We start from the raw sequence: 15,338 nt of genomic DNA, 5'->3' as shown, positions 1-15,338 counted from the left end.
TTCAAGTAATGGGGAACTCATTATCTATTAAAGCAATTCATGTCTCTTTAACAGCTTTAAATTTTAACCAGGTTTTTTTTTTCATATGTACAGCTGAAATCAGCCTCTATGCAAAGCTCATCCATTATCTCTGATTCTGCCTGATGGAGTCCAGCAGAATAAGTCTAATACTGCTTTCATATGATAGCCATTCATATACAGGATAAACAGGAGATGAATAAGAGAAAGAAGACACTAGAATTGACGGGCTGGTAAAGGTTTCCTGTAGAAGGTGGATTTTAGTTGGGTGGAATGGCTTTTTCTTGGAACAGCCAGGAGGTCAGTGTCACTCTTGGTGGGGATTAAGGTGTAAGAAGAATACAAAGGTAAGAATGAAGGGGGTTGGCTGTGAAGGGCTTTGAACATCAAATAGAGGATTTTGTATGTTGGTCCTCGAGGCAATAGGAAGCCATTGGAGTACATTGAGTAGAGAGGATATGTAGTTGGGCCTGTGATTTATGAAAATCACTTTGGAGGCTGGAGGATGGATTGGAGTCAAGAGATACTTGGGGCAGCAGACCCACTGGCAGGCTATTGCCGGGACTACTGTCTAGGTATCTGGTAATGAGAGCCTTCACCAGAGTGGGGGCACCATTGGAGAAGGGGGCATATTAGATATTGCAAAGGTGACATCAACAGGCTTTGGCAACAGATTGGAAATTGGGAGGGGGGGAGTGGGAGATAGTAAAGAGTCAAATATGACTGCTGTCCCAAAGCTTGGGGGAGAGTGGTGGTGTCCTCTACAGTAAGGCAGAAGGGCTGGGGGTTTTGGGAGGTGGGGAGAAGGTTTAGGGGGAAAGATAATGAGTTCTCTTTTGGACATTGAATTTAATATGTTTATTGAACATCTAGTTTCACATGTCCAAAAGTCCGTTCAAAGTGTGAGATTGAAGGTCAGCATAGAGTTTGGGGCAGGATAGTTGTTTTGAAAGTCATCAACACAGGGATAATTAAATCCACGGAAGCTGATGAGATCACCTTGTGAGGTAGTATAGATGGAGAAAAGAAGAGGGCCCAAGACAGAACCCTAAGGTTAGAGGGTATGATTTGGAGGAGGATGCAGTAAAGGAGACAGAAGGAGAGATCAGATAGGAAGGAGGAGAACCAGGGGAGCGTGGTGTCCCAAAAATCGAGAGGATGACAGAAAGAAAAGGAGAAAGGGGTGATAAAACAATGTCAGAGAATGGGAAGTGAGTAAAGGCCATTGGATTTGGAAGCTAAGAGATCATTGGTAGCTTTGGAGAGAACAGTTAGATTAGTGAAAGGATGAAGTCAGAAGCCTAAGGAAGGGGTTTGAGAAAGGTGAGAGGAGAGAAAATGGAGGCAGCTTCTTGTCGATGGCCTTTTTAAGTTTAGCCACAAGGGGCAAAAGAAATCGCCAAGTCTGGGCTCTGAGCCGTCATAGCTGTGAGCAGGCGCACGTTGATGAAGCCCTCCTTTAGTCATCTGCAGAGTATTTGACATCCCTTGTCTCAGTTGGTGAGGATGGAATTAGAGGCTACCTGTCACAGGGCTCTGCCACCTCTCCCTGCCATCTCCTGACCTTCCCTTGACTTTGCAGCCGTTTCTAGAATGGAGATAAATCTAGACCTTATCTGGCCCACAGGCTTGGTTGCAGATAAAGGTTATTGTAAAGATAAACATGCTTATTTTGTAACTGCGGACCTGACCATCTTTTGTCTGTCTATCTCTGATGACTAAAACAGATGCTCTGTAGCCATTAAGTTACTTGAGTAGATACATAGTTTCTGGGATTTTAGAGCCTGATGTAGCCTTAGAGATCAGATTTAGTAGTGAGAAGTTGGCCTGCTGGAGCAAATGATGCCTTTATCTCTCTGGGGGATAACAGTAACACTGACTTGTTATCTTACCTCGACCTCCTCTGTAAATGTGGTTAATAATGCCTGTGCAGCTACCTACACGGAATTGTTAGGAGGCCCAAATGTGAAAGCGGTGAATGCAAAGGATCATTTAACTACATTTTGGGAATTTTGGAACTAAAGCAGTTTTATACTTCTTATGGAAATTTCTTGTGAAGACAGAACTTTGTTAGCTGGAGACAGTAGCTAGTCCTTTGAATTAGAAGGTTGGAGAAACCATAGTGATTGGAAAATAGTAAGCTAATGCAAGCTGTTATCCTCATATTTCCTCAGTATAAATTCATCTACCATAGACTCCCATTTCTGTTGTGATTTAAGGCTTTAAAAATATTCCTTAATCTTGTACATGTATTACTATCCTATGAAGAGACCTGGGCTCAGAGAGTCATCTTGCACTGTTAGTATCAGGTGGGATTCACACAGGCTTCTGGACTCTAAATCTGATGTTTTCCATTTTGTAACACACTGAATCTCCTAGGTTATTTTTTCTTTCTTTTTAATATTTAAATAAAGATCCAGGAGAAACATTTGTCATGTGTGATTCGTGGTATAGAAAAATGATTGGCTCACCCCTTTGAACTTTTTAAAAACACAAATGAATACATGTTTATCTGCTACCAAGAAAAGAGCAGGCAAGACTGAAGGAAAACATTTAAAAGGAAAGTTGAGCCAACATAAGTCACTGCTTTAATTTAGAACTTCAGTTACAGGCACATCTGAAATGAGGTTGGGTACAACATCAGTGGGGGGCCGGTAGTCCCTTAGCAGCAGATTTGGAAAAGGAAAGAAGACACCCCTGGGGATTTGTTGACATTTCCTTGAGCCTGATCAGCATCTTCCTGATTGTCTGGAATGGCCACTCTTCACTGGAGGTTGGAAGGGAAGTGTTCCTGGACAGGCTAATCTCGATGCTCCCCAGTGACTCTACCAGGGTTTGGCTATTCATCTTGTTGGGTGGGATAACCATGTTGGGCAGTGTGCCTGTATTTGATAGTGCTAAGGGTAAAACAGCTCCTTACTGTCGCTTGGCACCTTTATGTGGCCCCAGGAGGTATCAGTGCCCAGGCTTTTAGATGGCCTTAGTCAACAAGCATTGGTTGCTCTAGAGCCCCTTTCCCTGTTGCTTCTGCTTTCTGAGCTGCTGATGTTATGTTAGGGAATGTCTGTTCCAGGGGGGAAAAGCAGTGGGGGATTTATGGCCAGGCTTGTTCATTCCCACTGCTGCCCCCATTCAGGTTTAGTTCCTCCTTACTCTTGGATTATCAAAATAACCTCACTGGTTCCCCAGTCCCTCTCCCCTCAACCCCCATTCTCCCATCCCTCCAGCACACACAGCTCTGATCATGTATTATTCCAGTAAAATCTAAATAAATTCCTTAGCTTGTGGTTGAAAAGTCCCTTTTCAATCCACTCCAGTCTGATTTCACATTAAAAGAGAGGGAAGCAGATCCTAACGCTTTCATTTTAGACATGAGGAAAGTGAAGCCCAGAGAGGGCAGTGCTTTGCACAAAGCTAGTAAAGAGCAGATCCAGACCTCCTGGCTTTTTCTGCCATGACCAAGCTACCTTTATTTTATACTGAGTGCTCTGTGGCCTGGTCATTCTGGTACCTACTACCTTGAAGCACCTGATAAGTAAAACCGAATTAATGAGTTCTCACCTTGAGCACTGCACCTCAGGTGGTGCTGCTGTATCCCCATCTTAAGATGAGAGGACTCCTGGGCCTGCCGAGTGGGCTTTGGCCACTTCTGTTTCTGTAATGTGGGACTGGTCATTTGAGCCCTCTGGGCCTCAGTTTCCTCAGCTGTGAAACAGATTAGACCAGATGACCTTTGCTATCCTTTCTAGTTGTGAAGCCCATGTTCCTATGAACTTGACCCTTCAAGCAGACCAAGAACATTGCTGCGAGGAGGGCTGTGATGTCCATGGACGAGCAGCTCCGAGGTGGAGCCCCGGGCGGTGACACGTGTTCTCCGTGCCTGGCGAGAAGCCGGTGCTTGTGGGAGTGTTTGGACCAGCCCGGGCCTCGAGCCCTGGCCTTGAGCGGACAGCCTTGGGGGGAGCCGGGTGGGGCGTGCGTGGTTTCCTGTGACTCGGCTTCTAGGGGGACGGCCGGAGCCAGGGTGGAGGGACGCTGATCAGAGCCTGGCAACAGTTTCCATATGTGAACACTCCCGGCTTGGGGCAGGAGCCGGGCCAGGGCTGGCTCTGCCCTCCGCCCTTCGTGCTGCCACCGCCGATGCTTCCTCCTGGTACGTTTGTAAGGGGGACCACCGGGGCCCCCGGCCCCCCCACCTCCCTGGACCTCCAATCCCGAGGATCGCCCAGGTTTCCTGGTTTTGCTTTGGGACCGGGTGCTTTCGGTGGAATCTTGGGGGTGATTAATGGGGGAGGAGAGGGGAGGGGAGGGGAGGAGAAAGCTCCTGGATTATGAATGCTGTTTTCTGCTGGCCCGGGCATATAAAAAGTTTGTCTTTCTCGAAGTGCTCTGCTGGAAGCTGGCTGACTGGCCTGAGGGAGCTTTTTAATCCTTTGGCTGCCGGGGGATTAATACGATTAATACTGTTACTGGCCCTTTGGAGGGCCAAAAAAAGTTTGAGAAAACTACTTAAATCATCTTTTGCTAAGTGTACCTTCTCTTCTAAATGTATTCCATTTGAGTAATTTCTTTTTCTTTGTCTTTACTTGTGTGGCCAAACTTAGTTTGTTATTTGTGTGCAAACATCTTATTCTCTTATTTAAAAAATCAAGTGTAGTCATTTTTGAATTTAATTCCATTAGGACAAAAATATTGGATTTTTTGTTGTTTTTCTTTTTACTAATGCTTAAGAAACTTTGGAACCTTACCCTGGAAAACAAAAAAAATGTTGCATTTTAACCTTTCTGTTTTATAAATATTCCTGTCTTCCCAGTGCATTCATTTGATAATATTTTCTATTTTCTAACACTTTATAGTTTTCTGAGCTATTTGCAACAACCATGTGAGACTGTAAGCCATAAAGGTTTTTTCCTCCTGGACTCTAACATTATTTTGCACACCCTTGAGGTAGTGTGAATATAGAAGAGCCAGCCTTGGAATCTGGAAGGCCTGGTTTCAGGCCCTGCCTCTGGCATATACTGGCTATTTGACCCTGGGGCAAGATTTCTGTGTGATCCTGTACATTGCAGAGCAGGTGAGGATGAGGTGGTTACTATAGGTATTAGGCAGATGAAGGAGTTGAGATTCAGACTGATAGGGCCCAGGAGAAATTCAGTTCAGCAAACATTAAGTGCTAGGCCTGGAGGTTATAAAGATGAGAAATGAAAGAACTCTTGCCCTCAGAAGTTCTTGTAGGTCACACAGCCAGTGAATCTCGGAACAGAGACTAAAACCCCAAAAATCAGAGCTAGAATGTGCGTCATGTCATTTATCAGTGCCTCTGATTTCAACCCTTGGAGAAAAAATTTGGGGAAATTGATCAGCTTTCCAGTGCTTTGAAACAACTGGTTGAGAATCGTTTTATTAGATAAAACTCACTATGAGTATATACCTGTTAACACTGAGGTGCTTCTTGTGAAGTGAGAAGAATTTATCATTCTCTCTGGAAAGGCTATAGTGTCCTGTTAGCTTCCTGCAGGTACGAGGTTGCACTGATGATGATTTCTGTTCAGGTAATCCCCCTCGCGTCCTCTTGTAACTGCTGGAACTTGATCACTGGTGATCAAAGTAATCCAGGCTTGGATCTCTGTTTCTACGCTTTGATAAGTTGTTTGCTTTTAAACAGGCCAAACCAGGGGTTACCGCCCTAAATTCCTATTCCTGCAGAGATGATCCAAGTGTGTGGAAAGAAACTGTTCACAGTGAGGATATGGTCCAGACAGGGGATTGTTTCAATCTTTACAAATCACAGGTGAGCAAAGACTAATGATGTGAAATATGATGTTAAAATGTTTACATGAGCTGTGTAATCTCAGGGGAAATCATTGGACTTTTCTGTGCCTTCTCTTTCAAAGGTTCCTTCTGGCTTCAATTCTTTGATTCTTTTATAACTAATTTTCTAATAATCCATTGTGAAATCATACATCTTTTTGCTCTCTTATTTTTAAATTAGGAATTACCTACACCAGTATTGAAGAACCTTCAGCCTTGAGGCCACATGTGGCCCTCTAGAGGTCCTCAGGTGCAGCCCTTTGACTGAATCCAAACTTCCTTAATAAAAGGGTTTGGATTTGTAAAGTTTGGATTCAGTCAAAGGGCTACACTTGAGGACCTGGAAGGCCACATGTGACCTTTGGGCTGAAGGTTCATCATCCCTGAGACCCTTAGGTTCAGTTACTTTCTCCTTGAAATTCTTTTTCAGATGCCTTACTGTGTATTCCAGGAGATGTTATCCAATTAGGGTCTCAGGTTAGGAAGCTCTCACCTCTTAATTTCAAAATTTTATGGCTTTTTTGATAAAGATTCAGATAATTTTTATATATGAACATTAGCACATAACCTTTAATTTTCTCAATTCTCTCTGCAATATGTATAAACATATATTAGACATATATTTCATTCTTGAGTATCTTCTTGCCCATCTTTTAAGGATTCTAAGGTAGTAGTTTAAATATATTGAAATAGGAGCGTTACAATAGAAAGAACCCTCTCTGTCTTAGTTCCTAGCTTTGGCGGTATTTAGCCATGCGACTCTTGAAACCTCAGTTTCTTAATTAAAATAGAGGGAATTGGGTTGGATAAGCTCTTGAGATCTTTTTCTAGCTTTCAGGTTGTATGTTTGTACGTCATTTGAGTTTCCATTTAGTAGTTTGTGTTTTTATGTCATAACTTTTACGATTTCTTTTTAGTCACCAGTTTCCCCTGTTGCTGTCCTTTAACCTGTCTCCTCTTTCCCCCTTGTAACAAAAGAGAATGTTAGCATGAAAGTAAACAAATACAAATAGCATTTGTTGTGGCTTTAAGATTTGTCAGGTGGTTTCCTAACAACAACCCTGTAACACAGTAGTAGGAGCATTATCTCAATTTGCAGATGATAATGTTTAGACATTTTTAAAAAAACATTTAAACATTTTAAACATTAGACAATATTTAAATAAATGTGTGTCCCATGGTCAGAAAACTTCTAAATTCCAGAATTGGGATTCCAGCTCAGGGCTTCTGAGTCAATAACCAATGCTCTTTTCACATCACTGAGCTGCCTCCTGAACATAAGGGACCGACTTGTGTTTAGTTGGACGGAGGAGACTGGGGTCAGCAGGTGGAATAGGAGGTCTGGCTTTTAGGTTTTTGAGTCCCAGTGAAGTTGATTTTAGTAGCTGCCTTCCTGGATGCTGACTCACTGACTTCTGGTTTAGGTGAGTCAGTAAATCTGTGGAGGGGTTATTTTAAAGTTGTGTCTTCCGAGAGCTTAGCTTATTTTCTTGTCTTGAATAAAGATTTTTCAGGATAGAAACTAAAGAGTTTTCTTTACTCAACCATATAATCCCAGCGCATTCCTTAAAAGCAATGAGCATGTTGGTATTTTACTGCTAAATAATAACCTCTAGCCTTTAATTCTCTGGACTTCCTCCAGTTTTCCATGGCAGAGAATAGTTGAGAAGATCCCTTAGCAAGTGCCTTTAACACTTCAGTGTTCATGGTAAGGTTTTTATATTTTAACTTTATGTAATAGTGTTTTATATTCAAACTCTGATTTCTGCAGTGATTTTCCTTAGCTTATTTAGTTTTGGATGAACTGCTCAAACTGAGGTGTGGATATCTCCATGTTATACCCCTGTCTGGGAAATAAAAATGTGTCAGTCTAAAATTAAGCCTGGTTCAGCTTGGAGAGTTGGAAATTTGTGGTTTTTATTGACTGTTCCTTCTGTTTATAAAAAGAGAACTGGCAGGCTTTGGGAAAAGATTTTCTACACAAGATCACATCTTAACAGATACATAGTTGGCTGAATTGTATAGGGAATAGAAAAGCCTATTGTGCATGTTCCTTGTTGATTACACAAAACAGGGGAAGGGGCCAGTTGGCTTGGTAGAACAAAGCTCAGCCTTAAGGGCTGTTCCCGAACTAGGAATATTTTCTGTGTCTGTAAGGATCATAAAAATGCAACCACAGAGATGCATTTGTCATTGGTCCTCTGGTTATGAGGTGTAAGTGAGACATAAGATGGAGATGGATGCTCTCCACAGGTATTTGCCCTTCTCTTGGAGAATGGCTGGCCAGTGTAAGGCCCAACTGAAAGAGAGGCTCTTTATTGTTGGTGAGATTCCCCACTCCCACCCCTACAGGGTGATCCTTGGTGCTCTTATGTGCACATGAACTCAGGTCCTCCTGACTCCTGCACTGGTGCTCTATCCACTGCATCACCTAACAATCCATATAAGATAGATTAAATGGATGGAAAATGACAGCAATGAGGAGGAGGAACGTGGAATGACAAGGCTCTTTGTCTAGGCTATGATAAGTAGTTGGCCAGTTCATTGAATTACTATATCAGTACCTATATGTGGGACAGATGCTGCAGCTGGATGAGTGAGTTGAACTGACAATTAAGTAGGAGGGAGAGGATGGGCTGGGGTTTTTTTGGGGGGAGCTGTACAGTACTTTTAACTAGCCTGTTTTCCTGTACTCTGGTACAGTGTCCCATCTTTTAACATAAATGTTCTCATGATAATGCTGTAGAGACATTTTAGAGATGAAGAAAGTTGAGACCTGACAAGGTTAAATGACTTGGTACAGATCGGATCACACAAGTAGGAAGAGAGAGAGCTGGGATTTGAAACTGTCTTCTGACACCAAGTCTTACATTCTCTACAGAGTTCTAAGGAAGACCCAAAGGGTAATAGGGAAATGCATGGTGGGTGCACATGGGCCACCCCATATTGCAGGAAGGGCGAGAAAATGAAGGGAAAGAGGTGGACAGGTCACATGGTGTGAGAGAGAAGAACATGTTAGGTCGGCCATCTGAATGTCCGCCCGGTTGGTTTCTATGATTTGGGGGAGGATCTCAGTCACCCTAGTGATTGAATTCTCTGAGAAAGGTCTGTGTATAACATTGGATAAGAATTAGAGATGAGAAAGTGTAGATAGATGAGCCTCCTATGCACAAATGTGGGAATGCCTGTATCAGTGAGAACACAGAGCCAATCAAATCTTGAAAAAGTCCCTCACATTTTTATTTATGCTGATGTCATATCAGTATAGTGCTTTACCGTTTTGTGAACATTCACTTACTAGGAGAGGCAGTGTGGTGCAGTGAAAAGCTCCTCACTGGAATTGGGGTTGAAAGACCTGAATCCTGTCTTTCTTCTGGGACCTTGGACAGGTCACTAAATCCAACCTGCTTGCACTGCTGTGAACTTGGAGTAGGTGGTCTCTGAGGCTATTTCTAACTCTCTGTAAATCCTCTTATAAATTTAACATCTGTCCTTATGACAGTCCTGGGGAGGAGGCAGACTGTAGGCATTCTCCCCATTTTACAGAAATGGAAGCTGCAGCCCAGAGAGGCTGATGAGTCAGGGGTGAGTCTGGGCCTGGAGCCCAGAGGTTCTCCTTCCATAACACCGTGTAAAAACATGGTGTGTTTGGGTGTTGTTTTCTTGTTCCTTGAATAAATTGTTTTTATTCCTTGTTATTCTGCCTTAATTGACTTATTTCATTTAAAAATAATGAGTGAATTTAACAAACCCATTAAGCTTAACTTTATAGCTGTTTGCTAAAAGAGTAGTCGCTCTCTTCCTTGATTTGATCTGTTGTATTATTAATATAGTGTTTTTTAGGCTGGAGTAGGACTTTTGTCTTACAGAATGTACGTATAAGATCAGTGCATGTCTTGGACTTGGGATTCAAACAGGCCCCTCCGTAAGTGGAGAGAGAATACAGAGGTCTGCTATGGTTTCAGTAGGTCACCTACTAGGTGGTGTTTGTGAACTTCTCCCAGGTCAGTCTGTAAGTTCCTCGTAAGCCGTGAGATGTGGCACTGCAGGTAAACAGTGGACAGCCCAACCCCAAAGAGAAGGGGTGAGGGTCCAAGCTTTTTACATCCTGCCTTGCTAACTGGTTCCCCAGTGAATGTGTCAGAGTTATGAATTTTAAAGGACTTCTAGAGGCTAGCACAACCTCCTAATTCAGAGGCAGTAGGATCGGTGGTCTCATCCTCTGGTTGGTTACCTAGTTTTGCACTCCCTCCTTTATGCATTTGCATTGTTGGCGACTGATAAGAGTATGGAGTGCCAGAAGGTGCTCATAGCTCTAACTCCGTTGGCCTTGGCAAGCCATACTGTTCCTTCAGCATATCTTAGACACCCCAAGGACAGATTAATTTACCTAAAATACCACGTTCATTTTGTTATTCTCCTCCTCAGACCCTGGATGGCTCTCCATTGCCTACAGGATAAAGTCCAGACACCTGGACCTGATCTTCAGGAGGGACTTCTACGGTCTGACCCTAACCTTCCCTTCCTTTCTTCCTTTAAAATTTTTATTTTCAGTTCCAAATTCTTTCCCTCTCTCTACCCCTCCCCCACTCTCTTCCCATTGAAAAGGCAGGAAAGATAATACCTGTTCTACATACGAAGTCATGCAAAACATTTCCACGTTAGCTGTGGGGCAAGAAAAACAGAGGAAAAAAGGATGCTTCAGTTTGCACCTAGAGCCCCTCAGTTCTCCCTCTGTAGGTGGATAGCATTTTTCATCTTGAGTCCTTTGGAATTGTCATGGATAATCCCTATCTATCAAAGTAGCCAAGTCTTTCCTAGTTATCGGCCTCACCCACTTTCCAACCTTATCTCCCACTTCTTGTTTTATTACCCTTGTTCTATTCACACTGGTGTGTTTACCATCCCGTAGGCGTGCCTTGTGTGTTGCCACCTCATTGCTAAGATACAGTTCCCCTGATCCAGGCAATACTTTTTTCCTTTTCCACCTCTCTATCCAAATCCTACTTTCAGGCCCAGCTTCTCACCTGTGATATTTTCTTGTGCCATAGTACCTATAGAAATACCACCTCATTTGGCACTTACTAACCAATAAAACTCTAGAACGACTTGCTAACCCAATCCAACTCCCTTAAGAAACTTGGTACAGAGAGATCAAGTGATTTGTCCAAGTGGCACAGCTCAGACCGATACGTTTTCTTGTGTTATTCTTTCAGTACTCATAAACTCCTTTAAGGTAGCAATAAAGACTTCCATACCTCATGGATCTTGAAGAGTAAGTAGCATGGGGCTGGAAGTTATGCTAGGTCTTCAGTTAAATTCATTGGTTGGCTGACTGAGGTAGATGTTTGACATAATCAGCTTTTTAGTATGTCAGATCAGTTCATTGTGCTTGCATTTTTATGACATTTATTTTGCTACAGATTTATGTATTAACATTTATTATACTTGAGGTGACAGAAATTCAACTTTGTGATTAAAATATCTTTATTAATAGCTCATATTTCCACATCACCTACATTTCCCAGTATGTCCTTCTGCTCCCTTCTCACAACGAATTAAAAAGAGGAGGAAAAACAGTTCAGCACCACGTTAGCCCAGTCTGACATCGTGTACAAAGACAGGAGGGAAGGACATTCTCCTCTGCCTTCTTTGGGGCCAAGCTTGGTCCCTCCAGCATTTCTGCTTGTTTGTTGGGGGTTGTTTCGTTTACATTGTAGTTAATACACATTGCTTACCAGATCATCATTTCATTTTTCTCCCAGTCACAGTCTACATATTTCTCTTCATTTATCATAATCATTGTTTCTGATATCACAGGAATTTTTCATTTCTTTCGTGTACTGCCATTTAGCCCTTCCCCAATCTGCTTTGTCTCCAAGTTTTTGCTATTACAAAAATCATGGCTATCAATATTTTGGTGTCTATGAGAGAAATTCATTTCTTTTAATCTGTTAGAAATGGGATGATCTGGTCCTTACTCCAGCATCTTGGTAGATCCTAGTTCAAATAAGCAGTTTTCAAGTGGGATTGGACTTCGTGCAGCCACTCTGTGATTCCCTTCTGCCTGTTCCTTCATCTCTTGGAGGTGAGGAAGAGGAGCCCCTTTTCCTTTCCAGGGACAAACCTTCTGCCTAGAGCCATGATCCTCACTCCTGCCAGATCATACCCACAGTCATCTCTTTTCTTCTGTAGCCTTCAATCTCTCCCTCTCTCCTGTCTCCTTCCCTGTCTCCTTCATCCTTACAATCCTTTGTTAGACTCCCTTTTTTTCAGACTATCATCCGTGTTTCCCTTTATCATTTAATTTCCTAGAAAACCTTCCTATACTTGTGGCTTCCACTTTGCTATCACTTCTCAACCCTTTGCCTTTTGACTTCTCACATCATCTCAGCTGAAACTGTTCTCTTCAGCAATGGATTCTGAATCTCCACATCTGCTGTAATGCTTAGCATTACCTTCTCCTCCTCTGTGTGTTTGTGACACTGCTGTCTTCAGTGTCTTTCACCTGTCATCATTGATATCCTACTCCCTAACAGTGGACGTGCCCAATAGTGTCCTCAATCTCCTGTCTGCATTTTTTAACTTAGCAACTTCATTAGCTCCTAAGGGTTGCGATCTTTGTACTATGTATTCTGCCCTAGTTTCCTTTTGAACTCCAGTCCTCTATCACATATTACCTGTTGAATATTTTAAACTGAGTATCCCATAAACATCCCAAACTCAGCATGTCTAAGCTCAGTTTCCCTCTCAAAGTATGGAATTATGTTCTGTATGACTGCGCATGTATATGTAACCTCTATCAAATTGCATGCTTTCTCAGTGAGGGGGCAGGGAAGAAGGGAGAGAAAGAATTTGGAACTCGGAGTTTTCAAAAATGAATGTTAAAAATTGTTTTTACATGTAATTGGAAGAAAAAATAAAATATTAATTTCCACCTCAAACCTGCCCCTCCGTACTTTGCTATTTCTGTCAGGAGCACCACCATCCTTGCCATCATCTACGTGTGCAGCCTTGCTGTCATCTCGGCCTCTCCACTTTCTCTCGTTTCACATATCTAGTTATTTTTCAAGTCTTGCTGTTTGTACCTGCACATCATCTCACATTTGTCCCCTTCTCTCCACTCACTCAGCCCCTCCCCAGATCAGGGCTTCTTGCATGGACTTTGGCAGATGTCCTCATTGGTCCGTGTAGCCATCCTGAACACGGAAGCTCATGTGTGACCGTGTCACTCCCTAAACTCAGTAACGTCAATTCTAAAAATGCGCTCCCTCTTACTTCTGAGATCACATATAAACTCCTCGGTTTGGTAATCCAGCTCTTTACCATCTGATGCCAGTAGACGCCATATATGCAGCTCTCTTTCACAGACTCTAAGTTTGAGCAGAGCTGGCCTCTTTCCTGCAGCTCTTCAGCAACAGTTCATGAACCATCTCTATATTTTGGCACTGGCTTCTGCCCAGCATCCTCCTTCATCTTCACTACTTAGAATCCCTGCTTCCCTTCAAGCCTCAGCTTGCAGCACCTTCACCCCCAGGTACGTGGTATCTATTTTGAATGCAGCTGGATATGTGCATACCTATCCTCTTGTGAAAGGTAAAGTCGTTGAGGGTGGGGACTAGTTCATATTTGTCTTTGTAACCCTATACCTAACCCAAGGGTCCAACATGCCCAGCACATAACAGGCACTTAATAAAAGCTTCCTTCTCCTGCCATCTGTTAGCCCTGGCCATGGCTTTCCAGGGGGCACTAGTGCTGCAGACCTTTCTCTGCCTTAGGCAAGGTACCAGAGATGTAGGTGGGCAAGTATGCAGGTTTTTTCACTTGAACTTGCTATGAGGGAATGAGATTTGGGAGTCTATTTGATGGAAGGGGGAGATTTCCTGGAAAATGAGAAGCAGTTTTAGAATGACTGGAGTTCTCCAGAGAGGTTTGAGAAAGGTTCTGTCTGCAAGCAAAAAAATAGTAATAAGAACATAGAATCCTAGAATTTAGAACTGGAAGAGATATTCAAGGACATCTAGACACTCCCCTCCTCGTTTGATAGATGAGGGAACTGAGGCTTAAAGAGAATAAATAACCTGCCTTGAACCTTGGTCCTCGGACTCCAGATCCATTTTGTTTTGTGGCTTTGTGTGTCAGGACATGCATTTTTCCTTGTGTGGGGAGTTGGATGGTCAGTGGAGGATTCTGGAGGCCAGAGACCTAGTTGTGAATTTAGACTTAGTTCTTGCTCTGTCAGCTGGGGAATTGGGCTTAGATGACCTCATGCTTCCTTCTAATTCTTAAGTCTATGATGCAGTGATATTTCACATCCCTTCCAGTTACCAGATCCTAGGGTTAGAAATGGGGTGAAGTTCACATTTCTTATATTCTGTTTATTGCCACAATTTCATTTTTAAGCTTTAATCAGAAAGTTTTATCTTGAGATGATCTGTGATGTTATCAGCGAGTGTTTCCCCTCTTTACCTTAGTACATCTTTGTGATTTCCCCTTTTCCAAAACAAATTCATTACAGGAAAAGGGGCTTTCTCTGCACTGATAGCCATGCTGGACCAGCAGTCTGTTATTGGTCCACTTTTGTAGCTTGGTGTGGGCCCTAAGAGAATTTGTATTCTCTCAGCATAGCTTTTGGGAACCCCAGGCCGCCCCTGTGACATCATGAGAACAACTGCAAGCATGGATTAAGGACTGGTAATGCAGAAGCGAGGCTGACAGCTTGTAGAGTAGTATTTCAAACAGAGTTCACATTGACTAGAGTGATGTTGCAAGCCCTTGGAAGGAGGATTTCTGTCTGGTTTGGAATCACCCTTCAAAAAACATCCCAACTAAGAAAGGAAGCCTGGGGTTTTTATACCTTCCCAGTAGAATTCCAGAGAATTCGAAGTGTTGTATCTCTGACTGTACAGCTTACAAGTTGTAAATGAGGCCAGAATATTGACGTAATAAGGAAAAACACAAGATCCTTACGATGTGAAGTCATAACAAGTCAGTGACATATAACTTCAACAACTCCAGAATGAGATAAAGCAAACAGTTTTAAATTATTAGGCTACCACCTTTGTAATATTATGAGAATAATTTGTGCCTGAATAAAATGGGCCAGCATTTGGCACATAGGCATTTAAAACTGATTTTACCGCTTATGGCATAATGGGTTGGTGTAGGTGACTCTGTCCCCACATCTACCAGGAGCATCGCCTCTCAAAAGCAGAGCAGCTAATAACTTCTGAACCCATTTTAGGGGTGACTTCTCTACCTTTGAAGCATGTTCAGGGTCTGATTCTTACTGACAAGGATGAACTGGTAACTGGGAAAATGGAAATGACTACTCCTTCCTAGAATTTGTGATGGAGGAGGGGAAAGCTGGGCGTGATCTGACGTGCTCTCTAGATGTGGGGAGAACAGATTTCAGAAATGTGCTCCATTGTCAAATACTGTTTGTAAAAATCTATTCCTTGCTCTTTGAGAATGCCCTTGATTACTATATAGGTGACTCTTATCCACAT

At 42.7% G+C, this 15,338-nt stretch overlaps 1 protein-coding gene across 3 annotated transcripts in view; it reads left to right on the top strand.

Annotated features, from left to right (window-relative positions):
* The window catches only part of LOC140533300 (meiosis-specific coiled-coil domain-containing protein MEIOC-like), a 32,710-nt gene that overhangs the window by 2,776 nt on the left and 14,596 nt on the right, over nucleotides 1–15,338 (top strand). Inside the window, exons 1-2 of one of the 3 annotated variants that reach the window (XM_072652876.1) lie at nucleotides 3,912–4,171; nucleotides 5,684–5,809. In XM_072652876.1, the coding sequence (XP_072508977.1) occupies nucleotides 5,768–5,809 (42 nt within the window). In that variant the 5' untranslated portion in view covers nucleotides 3,912–4,171; nucleotides 5,684–5,767. Of the gene's footprint in view, nucleotides 1–3,911; nucleotides 4,172–5,683; nucleotides 5,810–15,338 lie in introns of those variants that run through there. The other 2 variants (XM_072652887.1, XM_072652866.1) reach the window with 2 other exon arrangements.

The sequence above is a fragment of the Notamacropus eugenii genome, chromosome 1, assembly GCF_028372415.1.
Source record: "Notamacropus eugenii isolate mMacEug1 chromosome 1, mMacEug1.pri_v2, whole genome shotgun sequence".
NCBI classification, from domain to species: Eukaryota; Metazoa; Chordata; class Mammalia; order Diprotodontia; family Macropodidae; genus Notamacropus; species Notamacropus eugenii.
This window is presented reverse-complemented; position numbering and strand designations above follow the sequence as displayed.